At 39.6% G+C, this 19,383-nt stretch overlaps 1 protein-coding gene across 1 annotated transcript in view; it reads right to left on the bottom strand.

The window, feature by feature from the left end:
• The window catches only part of mgat4b (alpha-1,3-mannosyl-glycoprotein 4-beta-N-acetylglucosaminyltransferase B), a 212,697-nt gene that overhangs the window by 86,154 nt on the left and 107,160 nt on the right, over positions 1 to 19,383 (bottom strand). Inside the window, exons 2-4 of the mRNA XM_049484199.1 lie at positions 13,324 to 13,503; positions 11,533 to 11,676; positions 8,877 to 9,010 (exon numbers count right to left, since the gene is read on the bottom strand). Coding sequence (XP_049340156.1) covers positions 8,877 to 9,010; positions 11,533 to 11,676; positions 13,324 to 13,503 — 458 coding nt within the window. The remainder of the gene's footprint in view (positions 1 to 8,876; positions 9,011 to 11,532; positions 11,677 to 13,323; positions 13,504 to 19,383) is intronic.

The raw sequence follows: 19,383 nt of genomic DNA, 5'->3' as shown, positions 1-19,383 counted from the left end.
ATCACATTCAAAAATTCTATTGTTCTAGTATTTTATATGGTGTATTATACAGTGTCAAAGGTCAAAGTTATGCTTGGACCCAGATGATTGCCATTTGCAATAGCATAAGGTTCAATAGAATATGGTAGACCATTTTCTACATCAAATTCATACAAATACACACATATACCGGTATATATATATATATATATATATATATATATATATATATATATATATATATATATATAATTTAGGTATAGTAACCGTCTTTGCGCCTCAAAGCTATACTTTTTTTAAAACTCAAATTTACATGATTTACATAAGTGGCACATTTTCATATTTCTAAAGATTATAATCTCCAATCATAGAGATAATCATCCAAAACACTTTAATTAATTCCTTAAAGATTTTTTCTAATTATAATTTAATTATATTTATCTACAGCTTCTGATATAAATGTACATTCTTGCAGCTTAGTCGGCCTCTTTTTTTATTTCTTTTCCCATTTTTTTTTCATTTTTTCTTTTCCATTCATACAGATGTAATCTCTGACAAACCTCACTACAGTAACAGAACAGCCTTCAGGATGCTGTTGGGGGAACGCGGCGAGATCGGTCTGACAAAGGCTTGTTTAAATTGAATGGGACATTGCACATTCCACAGCCGTCCATGATCGGGAGTCCCAGAGAGCTTAAATGGCCTTGCTCTCTTCCCCATCACTCAGCGTGATGCTAGCCAGTGTGGGCGTATGTTGGCTGGTGTAACTGAAGTGGAGGTTAGAAGCTGTTCTGAGTGTGTTCAGCTGTCTAATGACGTTGAGTTATCTGCGGTTCAAAAAGATGCTTCACGCATGTTGAAGGAAGCACATGATAGCCTTCACCCTCCCAGCACTGGAAGATATGGGGAGACCTTAGAAATATTGGAACCAATGTTGATGATGTTTTTGTTTCATTGTATTAAACAGATCGGGTTAGTTATGGTTTCCCATTCAAATTTAACGAGCACATTGAATAACTGTGTATGACATGCCTATGTATTTGTCTGCACCATTTTGGGCTGCCTATTTCTATACTTGATACTGATTGATTAATTAATTAATTGATTGATTGGGTGACTTTTTCCAGAAAAAAAAAAAACAGTTTAATTCTGTTTCCACAACATATTATAACATTCTACAAGCAGCACTAACTTGTACTCAAGACCAACAACCATTGCATTGTTGCTAATTGATAAAATTGTCCCTATACTTCCTTTACTCTTTGGATCTTAGGTCATGCAGCTATGGCATCAGCAGCCGATGCTCAGGAGAGCACAATTGGCTCTGGGTTGGTAGATGGTGCTCTGTCCCCTTTTATCACTCCCATTGTGATGCTGGCACAGGCATCTGTTGGCTGTTGTATCAGAGCTGGTTATCCGGCACTTTTTTCTGGGTGCACTGGTTGCCTAGTGCTGCTGCACTAGTGTCAAGAGCACAATAAGTGATAGGGGGAGTCCTAGTGAGTGGGTGAGTTGATTGGCGAGCCAATTTTTGGGGAAAAAATCACTCACAAAAATCTGGATAGCAAATCTTTAACAAAACCCTGATCGGCCTAAACAAGCTTTAACAATGCCCTAACAATGCATGCATCTAAAAATGCAAGGTAGCACAGACACACACACACACACACACACACACACACATAGGCACAAAGAGGCCCATGAAGGCTGCACAAATTCCAGGCCGACCAAAGCCGTCCGTGACCCGCCGGCTGCCTCACATCATCAGCCTTTCCCAGAAGCCTCTGATTGAATAAGTCATTGTTTTCTGGCCGAGCAGAGACAGTCCAGAGAGACGGGCGAGAGAAACGACAGAGGAAAGAGGAGATCAGAGAGGAAGAACAGGAAACACCTGGAGCCACTCCGACCAAATCTGCCTCTCTCAGAGAGTCACACAAAAAGAAAGGTACAGAGAGAAAGCAAGCGAGCAAGAAGGAGGAGTGAAAGAAAGGGACAGAGAGAGGGATGTGTCACAAAAGAAGACAAAAAACTGATAAGGTAGCTTTCCCCTGACACAGGTCTGTCACCACACAGAGAGACAGAGAGAGATAGAGACAGACAGAGAGAGATAGAGACAGATAGAGAGAGATAGGGAGAGAGAGTGAGGAAGAGGGAGATTTCTTTTCCTGATTTCAGCAATGTTTAGCACTGCCAATACAATAGAACCCTTTGAAACAGATATATAAAACAAAAGGCACCATGGCACCTTATTTAGATAAAGGAATATAAAACCCCCAGCATTGTTCTGTGGAGCAGTGGAACTATGTTTCCTGGAATGACTGAAGTCTATTCCAGGGGTTCTTAACCTTTACCACATCATGACCGTTGTTTCCACAAGAAAAAAAAAAAATCTTTTTTAAGCTGTTTGTCTGCATTAGATATTTTTTCTCAAATTGATGGTGTTTAATTTGTCAAAATACAGCTACTTTTATTTGATAATACTATATTTTCCACTCCGTGTATACGCTGAGCTTTTACCACACGTTAGTGTTAGCTTGTGCTGAATGGCATGTTTAACTGCAATGGGAGAACAAAACTCATTATTTTTTATAAGTACACTCTAAAAAACAGAGGTACGATATGAGTACTTTTTTGTACTCAAAGGTACATTCTTTATAATTGTACCCTAAAAGGTACAATACTGGTCTTTACAGGGTCAGATTTGTTCCCTCTGAAGTACAAAGTGTTTTCTAACAGCTATAAGTACAAATTTGTACCATTTAACCAGCCAAAAGGTACATTCAGTATTCTGTACCACTGTACTTATAAACAATATATACTTTAATTGCACATTGTTTTTTATTTGAAAGCCAGACAATTTTGGATCATCAAGTTTTGACACATATTTAGTTGATGATAATGTTTATAATTTTTATAATCTTTACTGACACAAAAAACATGGGTACAAAAAAGGACTTTCACTAAAAGGTACTTTTTTGTGCCTCAATATAAGGTACAGCCCCAGCGACAAGCTTTGTACCCTTTTAGGTACAAATCTGTACTTACTTTTCTTAGTGTGTACTTACATCTCCTTCATATGCTAACTTGCCATGGACATGGACATTGGATGGTGTCATGATGAGTTTTGGGCTTTCAAACACGTTTTTAATAGGAAGCACAGCGCAAACAGGGTCCGGCACAGCAGACATACAGGGTCCTAGAATGTAAAGTTCTAATGACTCCAGATTTTGGGCTGTCTCTAAATAGACAGCACATACAGACACATACCCAGACGCTCCTTCAAAAGGAACTCACAGTTTTGTGCTTAATAGACAAGCACCATGCATTTCAGCAAGAAGTACTGACAGCAACTTGTGCAAACATGAGCAGTGAGCACATATAAAGTGTAGGTACCAGTCCACTATGGAGTACTGCCTCCTCCTGTGGACCAATAGACAGGGCTTCATGGACCTCTGCTCCACAGAAACTCTCTTCAGAAGCTCTATTCAGTATTTTTAGGATGAGTTGGGGAACATCCTGACTTCTGTAACATGCTGCCTCTGAAAGTAATCAAATCCTTACAGCAATGTTCCAAAATATAGTCCTTCACTGGAAAGTAAAGTAAGTTATTTTCCTTTTATAATAAACTTGATTTCAGAAGAAACAACAATTGAGCATAGTGTAGTAAGGCAGTGGGATAATAGAGAGATATAATGGCCTTATTTGTAGTTGCTTTACCAATATTAGACTATTATTTTAAAAAAAGGCAGGGATTTAACATTCCTCGATCCACAGTGTCACATGTGTATAGGTAATACATCAAAGAAGTCATCATGAAAATCATTATTACCACCCACAGTGGACAGCACAGTGGATAGTAATGATCGTGACTGGCAGTATCTGGCTAGAACTGTTCATGTGTACACAATGCAAAGTGAGATCACATCATACACACTTAAAGCACTTAAAGCCTCACATGCATGTTTTGCACCAGTCACTCCGTTATCTTTGGCTTCCGTGGGACTTGGCAAAAGTCATGGGACACCACGCTCGTTCCTGTCTCATGATGTTGTGACTGTAGCTCTGCTCTGATTTGCTCTGTGGTGAATGAAAGGGAACTGATCTGTGGGTGCGTGTGATTCAGCTCCTGACTGCTGCTGCTGTAAATCCCGCCCTAGGCCCGGACCCTTGTGACCCCATGGGACATTCCGAGCGGCGCTGAGGTGGGCCGGCCCGACCCATAAATCCTTCTCTGTCAACAACTGCATTGTGTTTAATAGAGCCAATAACCGATGAATAAATCATCAAGCAATTACTGGGTCACATGGTCACGTGTCGCCGGGGGACGGGGGGCAAACGGCAACAGCTTAAACCCACTTTTCATTAGAGCGGCTGTGATCCTGAAAAACGACCCCCCCCCCCCCGTCCCCCCTCCACACACAAACACACCAGTTATTAATCAGACGAGCTCTGAGACCCATCTAAATACACAGCTCTCCCAATCTCACAAACAACCAGCCATTCAATGCCATTCTGCATCTGCATCACACACACACACACACACACACACACACACACTCATAATCTCTCTCTCTGTCTTTTTTCCTGTCACACTTTCTGTCTGCACACACACACAGTTCAACACACAAACACACTGCACTGCATCACAGAAATCAATTTGCATGTGTCTTATTTGTTTATGTAAATGCAAATGCATGTGATGTTTAAAATGAATACAGAATGAGAGAGAGATAGAAACAGAGAAACAGAGAGTTGGAAACAGAAATAGGGAAAAAGAGGGGAGAACAAGAGAGAGAGAGACATACGAAGAGAGAGTGAGAGAGAGGGCAAAGAAAGAAAGAGGGAGTGAGAGAGAGCCAGAAAGAGAGAGAAGAGAGGACAAAAGGACACTTTCTTGAAAATTAAGAAAATGGTGGAGTGTTTGTGTGTGTGTGTGCATGCGCGAGCATGTGTGTTTGTGTGTTTGTGCGTAAGTGTAATGGGTAGTGTATCTCCTCTGCTCTTTTGGTGCCCTTTTAAAGGTGCTCTGTAATAAAGATGAGAAATGGCACGAGCTCAGACATAGCTTAGAGGACAAACCAGAGCCTGAGCTGTGGTTGTGAATAAACTGGCTGTGATTGGTTGAGTTTAATGAGAAGACGAGTGTGCAGTGAGCAGTTTTCTCCTATCCATCTATAGAGCCCTACTCAACTGTTTAACTCATGCTCTGAGGACCTGCTGAGCTGCTACTTCAAAAATGACTGTGGTAGTGTGGTAACAGGTTAGGTCTGGTACTGTGGCTCGTGTGTGTAAGTGAATAAATATAACACACCTTTCATCACAGAGCACAGACTGTATAATGTAGCAGCCTGCCTCTCAGAAAGGAAGGAATGTGAGGAATCTTAGCCTGTGTTTCTGTGTGTGTGTGTGTGTGTGTGTTTATGTCCCCCTCTCATCGTAATTAAAGATTCTCTCCATATGTGAAATCATTACTCTCATAATGGACCTTTTGCACCCTACACCACAGAACACAGTACAAATGGGATAATGAAGACCCAACCTACAGACATCTGACTGAACCTGTTCAAATACTGTATGTGTAAAATATGTATAGTCTGTGAGTATGAGTGGGTGCACTGCTGCTCTGTTGGAGATTAATTAATATTTACCTGCAGCCTGATACTGATCACAGCCCACTCATGTTGCAGGCAGGACTGTGGGAATTGTCTGGAGTCAGATGACGGCAGTCTTGACCTTTATGACAGTGGCAATAATAAAGCCATTGTTCTGCAGGAAACCGAATCTACACAATTTCCATTAACACTTCATTATAAGATCTTTCTCTCTATGAAATAACTTGTTAGCAAGTACTTAATTATGTCCTGTTAATATAATTATATTGTCTCGGTCCTGCAAAAACTTCTTACGTCTGAACCCCAGTTGGATAGAAAATACTCCTAATTTTTAATGAAACTTACTTAATTTTGTTCCAATCAATTTTAAGCATTTCTGATAGTCCATTTATTTTGAAGGTGTGACATCATATATAGGACAGCTGCCAAATTCAAATTATGGCAAAAACAGAAAAACGAAAACAACACTATACACACAATTGCCACAAGTATTCACTCATCAATCCAAATCAATAAATGCAGGTGTTTTAATCAATTTCATTGCCACAGGTGAAAAAAAAAACAAGCACCCAATTCAGTGAATTCCAGTGTGGTGTAAGATATGATACCAGCCGTGCAACAAGTCCAATCATAAAATTTCTTCATTACTGAATATTCTACTGTTACTGTCTGTGAAAATATAACAAAGTGTAAGTGACTGGGAATGACAGCATCAGGTTTAGGTGTATAGTGCACAGAGGTCTCCAGTCCTTACTACAGACCTCCAAACTTCATGTAGCCTTTAGAGTAGTGCATACATAGAAAGAACTTAATAAATTCCGCTCAGCATATTTGGATTTACAGATCGAGATTAATAAAAACAATCCTAAGGCTCTCTTTAGTGCAATTTCCAAACTGAATAAAAATCAGGCAGGTACTGAACCTCCGATTCCAGCCATTCACACCAGCAACGCTTTTATGGACTTCTTTGATAACCTCATCTCTATTATAAACCATTGTGATTATTTAGAACTCAGGGTGCTGGTTTCTTAGTAGTTCCTAAAATTCAGACGAGCTCTGCAGGAGAAGAGCTTTCTCTTATAAAGTTCCCTAACTCTGGAATAATCTCCCCGAATATGTTCGGGACTCAGACACAGTCTCAATCTTTAAGTCTAGACTGAAAACTTACTTGTTTAGTTTAGCTTTTGGTAATTGATGTTTTTCCCTTTAGATAAGGCTGCAGATCCAGAGGTTCATGGACAGAGGGAATTGTGGGTAAACTGAGATACGGGTGCTGTTGTTCTCCCACTGCACACGGTCACTCAGGTTTGTGGATGGTGGAGTGGGTGGATGCTGGTGTTTCAGGGTGCCTCCATGTCTATGTTACCTTCTGGCTCTCTCCCTTTAGTTAAGTTGTTTTATTTAAAACTAATTCGATCTCTCTGCCTTCCTCCGAGTTACTGACTCCCCACCTATCTGACCCGATAGTTAGGGATGTTGGACCTTCAGTCAGGCCAGAAGTTTCTGGAAGTCCAGATTTTGCAACATGCCTCAGACTAGTTGCTCACTCTTCACTACCAATTACATTTATGTTTACATGAACTTTTTTTTCATCATTCATTTAAACCTACATTTAAAAGCTGTTTGACCAGTGGTAGGATGGTCCCCCCTTATTTGTGAGTCTTGGTCCTCCCAAGGTTTCTTCCTGGCTTTACATGGCTGAGCACCTGCATCCAAGCCTCACATCACCAAACGCAATGCAAAGAGTCAGATGTAGTGGTATAAAGCACACTGCCACTGAACTCTAGAGCAGTGGAGACGTGTTCTCTAGAGTGACAAATCACACTTCTCCGTCTGGCTATCAGATAGACGAGTCTGGGTTTGGCAGTTGCCAGGAGAACAGAACTTGTCTGGCTGCAATGTGCCAAGTGTAAGTGTAAGGTGGAGGAAGATTATGGTATGGGGTTGTTTGAAAGTTGGGCTCGACTCCGTAGTTCCAATGAAAGGAACTATTAATGCTTTAGCAGACCAAGATCATTTGGATTCATTACATGCTCCCAAGTTGCTTAAACAGTTTAGGGATAGACCCTTTCTGTTCAAATATGATGGCCTGCATCATGACCTAAACCCGGGTCTTATGCGCTTATAGAAGAATGGTCAAAAATTCACATAAACAAAATATTATATTTTTCCTTATCTCCACAAACCGCCACACTAATTGGCCTGAGCACAGATTATTAGCGTCTGACTGCTGTATTCCTCCTCGACAGTGGGGGATTTGTTATCGGGGGTCGGGGGGGCAGCGAGCAGCTAGTGTTAGCGGGCAGGCCATTAGCACAATATTATGAGATGCGCTAGCGGAAGCCGGAGGGATCAGAGTGGTAACAAGGTCTCTTGTTAGATTTGCGAGTGCGCTGACCTTCTCCGCTAGCAGAGGACAGCTCACTGACCCGCTAACAGCACAACACAAACCCACATACATGCACACGCTAATGCTAACATACTGCACACTCCTCAAGGAGAGAACATGCTGACCTACTAATGACATGTGCAATACAAACACACATACTGACACAAAGATCTGTGGGAGCATGTTGTACATATGGACACACTCAAAATGTCTACATTTGGCTTTATTATAACATTAGAAAATTCCAAATGTATCTGATTTCCTGCTTGAGTGACAAAGTGCACTTTCTGAAATAGAACAGTGCAGAAAAAAAGTTTTCATAATGGAAATGCAGAATGACTAGATATACAAGCTGCTGGTTGTTGCTGAGTGGTTGCTGTGGTATTCCATGCGGTTTCTGTGGTGTTCCTAGTTAACTGCTATAATTATCCTGGGTGATTTCTATGGTGTTGCTAAGTGGTTTAAAGATGCTCGCTTTAGTATCTCAGGTGGTTCCTATGGTGTTGCTAAATAGATATAAGGTGGTTGCTATGGTGTTACAAGGTACTTGTTAAGGTTATCCCAGGTGGCTGCTGAGTGTTGCTAAGAGGTTGCTTTATGGTTGCTATACTGAAGGTACGCGTCTGCTCTGATAGTGGATGTGGTACCGTATTTCAGGCAGTTGGCAACACGTTGTATAGTGGTTGCTAGGTTGTTGCTAGGTGGTTGCTAGGTTATTGCTATGGTGGGTCCTGTGGTAACTCAGGTGGTTGCTCAGGTGTTGCCATTGTACCCCATGTTTATGATTTGCAAGTGCAACAAGTGCTGTTTAACTTGTCTAAAATGAAATCTTTAAATCCTGACTGAATTATTTAACATAAATAATGTGCTGTGCATCATGGGAGTTGTAGTCTTACCTCAGCGATAAAGACCACGATGACGCAGTCCTCTTTCTCGGCCTGACTCAGCTCTGACATCAGAGAGCTGAGCGTGTCCGTTAAATAGGTATGCACCTCCCGCTTCACACTGGGCACGCCCATCACTATTGAGACTGAAAGACAGAGAGGAACATTAGCCAAGTGCTGTCAGCAGCATTTCACAAGCCTGAGCCTTCAGAATCAGTACGTGCATGAAATTTTAAACGTGATGTTGCCTAGGATTAGACACTCACATAGGAATAATGCCTGTTACAGGTCAGTGCTAAAAAGGGAGAGGAAGGAGAAGCAGAAAATAAAGAGAGATAATGGCCTAACATTGAAGAAAGAGGGATGAAGTAAAGGTGTAAAGATATATGAAATAAAAACTAGTGCAAACACTCCTAGTCTGCATGAAAATTGACTCAAAAAAGTCAGAGAGAGATCTTGTCCATAATTATTGAAAAGGGAAGGCATTTCATGAAATTAAATAAAAAATTCTGACAAGGCAAATTTAAATACGTCTGTAGTGGACTAAAACGCTGCCACTATGATCAGGACATCTCCGGTTCGAATCCTGTTCATGTAGCTTGCTATCAGCTACTGGAGCCCTGAGAGAGCACAATTGGCCTTGCTCTTTCTGGGTGGGTAGATCTCTCCCCACATCACTCCAAAGAGTGATGTGGATCAGCACATGCGCCTGTGAGCTGATGTATCAGAACCGAGTTGCTGTACTTTCCTCCGAGCGTTGTGTCCGAGAGGCCGTGGCTAAGCAAAGGTGATGGCTGACTTCACATATATTGTAGCAGGCATATACTAGTCTTCACTCTCCTGGTGTTGGAGCATCACTAGTGATAGGGGGATTCCTAATGAGTGGATTGGAGAATTGGCCGTGTAAATTGGGGAAGAAATGGGATATAAAAAATACGTCTGTAAATCACATCTTATCTGGTCATGTCTGGACAAGTGGAAGCAAGACGAGATCAAATGATTGATCCACACTGTATGTTAATGCCATTAAATGGTTGTAAACAGGCCCATAGAAACTCAAACTGGTTTATTTTCCTGTTATTAAAAACTCTGCAGGCCATTAAAACCATCATATATATATAAATGACTAAATAAATAACAGAAAAGGGTTCATGATAGCCCCTGCTTCCTCTCCCCATCCCTCTGTCTGGCTGTTTGCCCAGCTGTCTCTGGCTCTGTACCCTGCTGGAACAGGCCGCTCTATGGTTAGCCATCAAGAAACTGTCCCGGGCTCAGCGGGGAGAAGAAAGCCTGCTGTCCCCGAGGCCCTGCCGGCTGCCTGGCCCCCAGCCCAGCCCTGCCTCTGCCCGTTCTCCCGCTCTCTCAGCCGTGCCTGTGTTCCAGCAGCACAGCGCAGAGACTGTTAGCTCCAGATCCTCACTGAGACACAGATGTGTGTGTGTTACAGAACCGGGAGGGAGTTATATGGTGGTGGTCTGAATGCAGATCCACCAGGGGCTGACTAGGGAGTCTGGCTTGGTGGTTAGCAGCACTATTTGGGAATTATCTACAGACAGTTTTATATGACTTAAGCTCATACAGCTGAAGTTGTTCATCATCACTGTTGCACAAAAATCTTGTATCTTCTTTTTTGGGAACACTACTACATTAATACATTAATGTAGTGACAAATAACATTACATTACATTACATCACATCACATTACATTACATTTGGCAGACGCTTTTGTCCAAAGCGACTTACAATAGTGAAGTACAAAAGTAATTGAAGTTAAAGGAACAGTTCTTACAACAGTAATAAACTAAAGAGTAATTTACACTACTTAAATATTCTTAAATAAGAATGTTGTAAATAATAATGAACTGATACATAAATTAAACATTGTAATGATTAATAATAAGGGTGGGAATCACATGGCATCACAAGGATATTATCATGATGCAATACTATCACGATACTGTGATTCTCAATATATTGGAATAGAAGTCCTCATGATGCTTCACGGCATCTGTGTTACTAAAAAGAATAAAATACTTCTAAATAAGACAATACCATGAATTATGGATTTATTGGTGTCACTTTTAGTACAGTATTATTTGGCAAAATGCTTAATAACAAATGCAATGCAAATGTTTGATTATACAAAAGTGACAATAGATTATGAAAATGGAGATTTTACCAACATTTTAAGAGGATTTAAGATATTTTTGTATTGTGCAAATCTTTACTGCAGATCTAACCAGATTCGTCTGAGTCTTCCGTTTAAATGTTCCTCAACACCTTTTTACTGTAGTAAGGGAATATACGTGCTTATTTATAAATAAAATAAAATAAAAAATATTTTTTTAACATTTTAAAACCAGTGCCTTTGTATATATAAAGATGTAAAGAGGCAAGAAATTCAGTGAGAAATTATTTCTTCTTTACCTTCAGTAAAAAAAAAGATAAAAGAAAAAAAGAATAAAACAAAAGATAAAAGTGTGTGTGTGTGTGTGTGTGTGTTTTTGTGTGTGTGAGTGAGAGTTAAAAGATAATAGGAATTATGGGGAGAGTGATGATATTACCACAGATGTGAAGAAGATTAGGGATGAGAGGATCAAAGAGTCTGAGACGGGGATAACAGTTGAGACTGAGATGGAAACACACACACACACACACACACACACACCTCCGGTACGGCCTTGGCCGATGTGCACGGCGGGCTGCAGGCTGGTCTCTTTGGCCAGGAGATGAGGCAGGTGGTGGAAGATGCTGGGCAGCTGTAACACATTCTTACTGCTGGTGACGTTCCACAGCTTCAGCTTAGTCTCGTCTGAGAGAGAGAGACAGAAAGAAAGAGAGAGAGAGAGAGAGAGAGAGAGAAAGACAGGGAGAGAGAGAGCGAGAGTAGGAGTAAGATAGAGAGAGACAGTGAGAGGGAGAGAAAGAGAGATGGTGTATTGGTGCTATCTGAGTTCAAATCAACCAGTTTATTAGAACACTGGCATGCATCTATTGTTAGTGTGTAAGTCATCCTCTATCCTTTCATCAAAGGTCAGTTTCTGACCACAGAAAATCACTCTTGGCCATTTTTGGATGGGAGTAAACTCGCAACCTAGCTGAGACATTAATGTGTCTGGCAAGGACACACAGTGTCATTAATGAGTAGCACCAATCGTTGAGTTGGATATTAATAGTACCCACTTTCTGAAGAGAGGTAGGATGATTTTTTCAATGAATTGTCTGCTGTCCAGCCTAATACTTGTCCGCCAGCCACCATCACCTTCGTTTGCAGTTTCATGTGTCCTGAACAAGAACCCTGGACTGCAACAAACTAGAACTGTATCATCTTTATCAATTAACTCCGATGATAATTCCAGCATCACTATTAAAACTGCTGGTATAGTTATCTGTAGTGATCGGATAGTTACTTTGAAAAAGTAATCTGATTACTGATTAACCCTTTAAAAAGGGATTTTAAAAGTAAATAAGTTGGATTGCAGGGTATAAAACACCCAAAATATACTGTAGCAAATCTGCAGTAATGTTCTGTGTTTACTGACTCTTAAAAAATGCACTGTTGGGTTTAGGGTATAAAACAGGGTCTGGGGTGTGTGTGTGTGTGTCTGAGGAGCACAAGAAGAGAGGCTTGCTGTGTGTGTGTGTGAGGTGGAGAAAGGGGGGGGGCTCACTATGTGTGTGTGTGTGTGTGTGATGTGGGGAGAGAAGGGGGCTTGCTGTGTGAGTGTGTGTGTTTAGCCAGAGTGCAGAGTGCTAGCCAGTTGTTATTTTGGCGTGGGAGCGGCCAATAGCAACCATTGTTCCATCAATAAAGTTCCAGCAATAAAGTGCTACTGTTAACGTCTTTCTCGTCCATCCCTTTAACTCGTCCACTCAGGCGCTACAATATATTTTTAACTAAGAAAAATGACCAAAGTAATGCACAGTGACTTAGATAAGTAACTTTAATCTCATTACTAAATTGGAAATAGTAAGATGTTAGACTACTCACTACTAAAAAAAATGGTAACTAAGTAACACATTACTAACATCACTGGTTATCTGGGGAGTGAGCCATCACATACAACAATCTGGCACCCCTAGTAGTGATACAAGGGACATTAACAGCTCAGTGATATGTGCAGGAAATCCTGAGGCATGTGATGTGTTGCCTCTCATGGCAGGGTTTCCATCTGGCAGGATAATAATCCCCCACACACAGCAAGAGGTTCCCAGGAATGTCTCTGTCATATTGCAGCATATAAACTTTTACATATGGGAAGCTTTGATAACATATGAGTGTGTAAAACTTTTAACATTCAACACATTTTGTTAAATTTTTACTTTTTTATATGTTTTGATTTGTTTGAGTGTACGTAACTAAAGACAAAGAAAGTCATATTGTGTTTTTTTTTTCTGTCTCATACACATAAATGTAATTCAGCTCATTGTAAACGATCTGATACTCGTGCTTTCTCACCAGACAGACTGCTCCAGGTGCGGTTGATATCCCGCAGCGCTTGTTTCTCGGCGATGGCTCGCTTGATCTCGTCCAGCACCAGGTTGAGCTCCTTCGAGCGCTTCAGGTTCTCCTGCTCAGCCGAGTGCAGCCGATCTCTCAAAGCCAAGAACTCCCTCTGGTAGATATCAACCACATTACCTGCACACACACACACACAGAGCAGAAAGAGAAGGTTTTATTTTAATAGGATTTCACTATGTTAGAGTTACAGAGAAACTCTGCAGCTTCAAGGTATTTTTTTATCAGGTTTTATAATTCATGCTAACACTGCTCAATAATTCAAGCCCAGGTCCTTAACATTATGCACCAATAAATACAGCTAAATTATTCAAACACAGCTTTTGAACAGGAGCTTCACAAAGCTCTGCTGATGAGAACGAGTGGGGGTGAAGAACAGGAGATATTCTGAGCCCTTCTCTCTCTCTCTCTCTCTGCCCTTTAAAGGACTGAAGCTGCACTCGTTTACATTTAGAGAGGCTGTTTTCATCCAGAAGAGGCCAACAGCACAGAGAGCCTTCCATCCATCCATCCTTTACGCCTCCCATTCCTGCTCCTCTCCCATAGACTTTCCTCCTTAACAGGCCAGTCCACGTGCCTCCCCTATAGACTGGTCGATATCAGTGGTTGGGCTTGAGTCACACTCCTTAGTGAGGACGTGACTTACACACGCAAACAGCCATGAGAAGACGTGACCCGAGAAGAGCCGGAGATGAGCTCTGTTCAGTCACAGTCTGCCCCGGCTTCACTTCAAAAATCACTCTTACAACTTCATTAAATCACATTTATCTACACTTACTTTGATTGCTTTGGTGTAAATCACGATTGTTTCTTAAAAACACACTGAATATATTTTTATAAAAAAAATAATAATAATGCACATCATAATTTACAACAAAGATACACAATGATACTGAAATATATATGAAAAAAAACATGTATCTCCATTCCTGGTGATTTTGAGTTTTTTATATTATTTGAGCACACACCTTTCACATTATGTCAATATTAACTGATAATGGGGCCACAAAAATGCTTCAAAATGTCCTGGAATAAAATCAATTTACACTGACTTTCATTGAAAGTTACTAAGGTTTTTTTCCTTCTACTGTGAAGAAAAAAGGTTTTGGAGATGTTTTTCTTTGGACAAGAACAGAAATGATCATTTGAAATAAACAGATGAGAAACTCTAAGATAAAAAGTCAGGCACTGCCTCTTCATTGCCCTCTGGTGTGTACTGAGAAGCATACAGAACATTTGCTTCTTAAAGGGACAGTCTGTAAGTTATTGGAGAGAATGTATAATTGCACAGAGCATGCTAAAAATTACTTTATAATATTCACTGTGGTGCAGGTTTTAGTTAAAGAATCTGGTCATTTTTGCGGGTATTAGCAGCACTGTGTTTTCTGTGGTGAACAGGGACCTACCAGAGACCAGAGACCCTGTTTTTATAATGATTATAAGTGGCTTTGCCAGAATGATAGCAGAAGCACACTAATGCCATTCATTATAATATCTCCCCCTATTTAAACATACTACTATTTTAATTATTACTACTATTTAGAAGAAAGAATCTTAAGGACTGCTGCTTTACTTTTCACTACTAATTATTTAAAAGTTATAAAATATTCTGACAGTATCATTAAAGTTAATAGTAAAGTAATGTAATACTATACCAACATATTCAGTAAATCCTGAAAATTACTAAGAATCTGCTTATTCCTAAAATAATATACATTATTAAGTAAAATGAAGTTAACCTAACGTCTACTTACTTCGAAATGACCATGCATTGTTCTATAAATTATTATTAAATTAAACTATGATTTTTTTAAATAAATTATTTATTAAACACTATCTACCTGGTAAATACTATCAATTATTCAGTAATTACTGGAAATTATTGTATTTACTGTAAATTGATTAGCTGCTAATTATCTACAAATTATTTAGTAAATATATAATTTTGTGTTTGCTGTGAAAAACTTAAAGAATGAGCTCATATACAGATCTTCAGGGTTTAAAGAGTTAAATATTCATTTATTATAGTCAATCCTATTTCAAAAATTCAACCTTCAGATCAGTGTGACAACACATTTATACACCCCTGCTAAATACCCAATATAAACACACTGAATCTGACACCACACACTCATACTGAAGCAGAGTTCCTGAGCCTTTTATAGCACATATTCCAAGCATCTGTTTGGATGAACTGAGTGGATTTGTGATGCTGACTGGCCTCCATCCAGGTAGAGGGTTTGGCAGTGTCAGAGCTGAGCATCAGAGCTAATGAATGAATCTGTTTCGGCATTATTCATCACTGTGTTCTGGCAACAGCACAAGTGTTACAGTAAACATATTGTACAAGAGCGCTGAATAACTGGTAAAAACGTGGATTCAGCAAAGGCCTGAAACGTTACTGTCCACTGTATTAGAAACAGCCACCTAATACCTCCACCTACTTACTAAAACAGAATATACAGTATATTCAAGGGGTTATAATAACATTTAGATCATTTCAGTATTTAGATCATTTCAGTATACATTTAGATCATTTCAGTATTTAGATCATTTCAGTATACATTTAGATCATTTCAGTATACATTTAGATCATTTCAGTATTTAGATCATTTCAGTATACATTTAGATCATTTCAGTATACATTTAGATCATTTCAGTATACATTTAGATCATTTCAGTATTTAGATCATTTCAGTATACATTTAGATCATTTCAGTATACATTTAGATCATTTCAGTATTTAGATCATTTCAGTATTTAGATCATTTCAGTATTTAGATCATTTCAGTATACATTTAGATCATTTCAGTATTTAGATCATTTCAGTATTTAGATCATTTCAGTATACATTTAGATCATTTCAGTATTTAGATCATTTCAGTATACATTTAGATCATTTCAGTATTTAGATCATTTCAGTATTTAGATCATTTCAGTATTTAGATCATTTCAGTATTTAGATCATTTCAGAATATACAGTATATTCAAGGGACTAAATTAACATTGAGATCAGAAATCAGTGACAGCAAACAAATTGTTGCTTAATGCAAAATGAATCAGTAGATATGTTACATAATTATATAACATTTCATAATTAAAATTTTACTTTCATCAGTAAGCATTGATATTGACAGCAAAAATATTATGTTAGCCATATCGAATGGTGTGCTGTATAAACATGATTTATTAGGTGGTGCTAGGCTCAATAGTTCCATCACATCCATCGTCATCCAATCCATTTCTCTCTCAACCAATAAACTAATTCCTGTTCCACTGGCTGCAACACAAACTTAGGCATGGTTCATCCACCCCCATGCTTAACAGTTGGAAATGTATACTTTTCAATACTTTACCATTCTATATCCTTTGTTTTAGTCCAAAAACGTTTTACACTGTATATAACGTTTTACAAGTTATATTATAACTATTTTAAACTGGATACATACAAGATCAGAACAGCTGTTGAGAGAACAGTGTTATTTTAAACGTTTGGCAGAGTTCTCTGCTCTGCCTTTAAAACAAAGCCTTTAGTAATATGAGTAGCACATACTGTAGGTTAATATGTGGACAGTTACATAACTGTAACCATGGCCAAGGACGCAGAAGTAATCTATAGCCTTAGTCTATAGGTGTTTTATTAGAAGGTATTGGGCATGTTCAGATGTAACTTGACACTCATTTTTGTGGTGAAGATGCAGGAAATGACAATATTTCTGCAGGTAAATATTATCTAAGAGCTCAGATCTCTTGGGTTGCCCAAACATTTGCATCATGCTCCTTTCTCTTTCACTAAAAAGCTGTACACAACAAAAACTATACACCTAATATTACACTGCCTGGCTGAAAAAAAAAGTCTCCACCTGGATTTAAGTAAGTTAATGATGTGGGGTTGATGCTGCAGTTGGTCAGGTCTGTGTTCAGTAACAGTATGTGCTGAAAGAGTGAGGTCAGCTGACTACCTGAATATACTGAATATAGACCAGATTATTCCATCTAAGGTTTATTTTCTTCTCTGATGACACGGGCACAGAGACTGTAAAAAAGATGGATGCCGTGTCGTCGTTCACATTCATTTAATGAAAATGAAGACAAAATCTTCTGCCATGTTGGCGATCCTGATACCCGAGTCTACGCAGTAGAGACCAGAGGAGGGAAAAAAGTCTGTGGAGAGACAGCCTACTCATTTGAATAACCCCGCCCCTGAGGGCTGCAGAGCGGTCACAGGCTGCAGAGCGGAGCTGACGGTCTGTTAATGGTCCCGCCCATAACCAGCCCTTTTACAATAACCACACCTTTTTTGAATAGAGCTGAATAACGTTTTTAAAAACGAATTCTGTGGGGGTATAATTTTTTTACAATATAAGGAGAGGTTACACTAGCTGTTGTATTTAAATAATGGAGGTAGAATTACAGTATATTAGAAAAAAAATGTGATTGAAAGTTGTCTGTGTTGCCACACTGGATTAAAATTAGTCTTGTGACATTGCAGAATCTTACTAAAACAATGCCACAGTGAATGTGTGCCGCAATCAAAGCTAACGGCGTTCCAATGAAATATTAGAGTGTGTGATCTTTTTTTTTTTTGGCAAGGCAGTGCACATCTGACATAAAATGTCAGGAATTTAACTAATCAGCTTAACTATTCACAGTAACAGAGGTTTTAACTAGGGGTGTCCACACTTTTGCATGCGACTGTAGACTATTGATCGCAATGATTTTAGGCTTTCGACTGGTGTTATATGTGTACAATCACAGATGTGACCACTTTAATAAACCACAGAAAGGCTGAAGCATTCCTGTACTGTTGAGTTTTAGTCTGAAAATGTGACACAGAGGAATTTCTCAGCTGCATATATCTGTGTTCCTGAAGCTGAATGGTGTCATCTGCTTCTTTCATCACTCGCTATCAGTCTCTGCTTCTCTCTCCTGCTTCTATTCGGTGCACACTGTTCTCTGAGCTCTGGGCTAAAGAGGGAGTGAATGGGAGGATTTGTGTTGTAGTAGCTAATCCTGAGCCATCAGCCCTTCTTTTATTTTGTTTTTTAGGGATAACGTCCCACTTCCAGCACACGCAGCCCCCCTCAGTGAGAGACAAGGGGGAGAGGAAAAACACAGCAACACACACATACACACACACTCATTCTAATACCATCAGGGCCCAAATCCCCAGTGTAATCTGTAATTACATTGCTTTACACCAGAACAATCCAGGCTGCACCTCAGCGTGAGGACACGCAGTACCACGGACAGCTCAATAATCTAACAATGACATCTACACAACAGACAGGGCTCATTGTGTGTGTGTGTGTGTGTTCGTTTGTATGGACTGACCAGGTGGTGTGTGATGTAAATGGAAGCTCTCCTAGATGATCTGCTGATCTGATCTGATCTGATGTGTTAAGCCTCAGGACGTGTAATACCCTATATGCTTACAGTGGGTGGAACAATAGCTGCCAGCTTGATATCAATACAGGTGCACAGTGGACTGTGAATGTGTGTGTGTGTGTGTGTGTGTGTGTGTTAAGGCGCTTTCCACGGATTGGTATCTTCATTAAACTGACTTGTCTTGACTCAACTCTGCTATTTCTCTAGGCACATCTAGCACCTGGTACCTGATGCTGGGCATTTTTAGTACCTGTTTGCTCATGGTTTTAAGTGACCCTTGTAGAGACTAAAATGTGACAAGTAGATCTTTCATAGTGCTGATTGGCCAGAGAGAATAGACCATCTGTGCAATGCAAAAGAGCCTAGAAAGCAGAACACGACCCCCCAACCAGACCCACCCCCCATTAAAACAAAGCTTTTCCAATATAGTTTCATATAGTTTTCAACATTCTGTAACATCCTTCAACACTGCAGGCTCTAACTAAACCTTTTTATTTACTCAGTGCCGCAATAAAGACAATAATAATGTCCAATAATGAATGGCACCTTTCAGGCACCTTATGATACTCTGAACAGCATGCTCAAAAACATCATGTAATAAATGTTTTAAAT

This window comes from Astyanax mexicanus, chromosome 10 (genome assembly GCF_023375975.1).
Source record: "Astyanax mexicanus isolate ESR-SI-001 chromosome 10, AstMex3_surface, whole genome shotgun sequence".
Lineage (NCBI taxonomy): Eukaryota > Metazoa > Chordata > Actinopteri > Characiformes > Acestrorhamphidae > Astyanax > Astyanax mexicanus.
The sequence above is the reverse complement of the archived record's forward strand: the minus strand, read 5'-3'. Positions and strand labels throughout refer to the sequence as shown.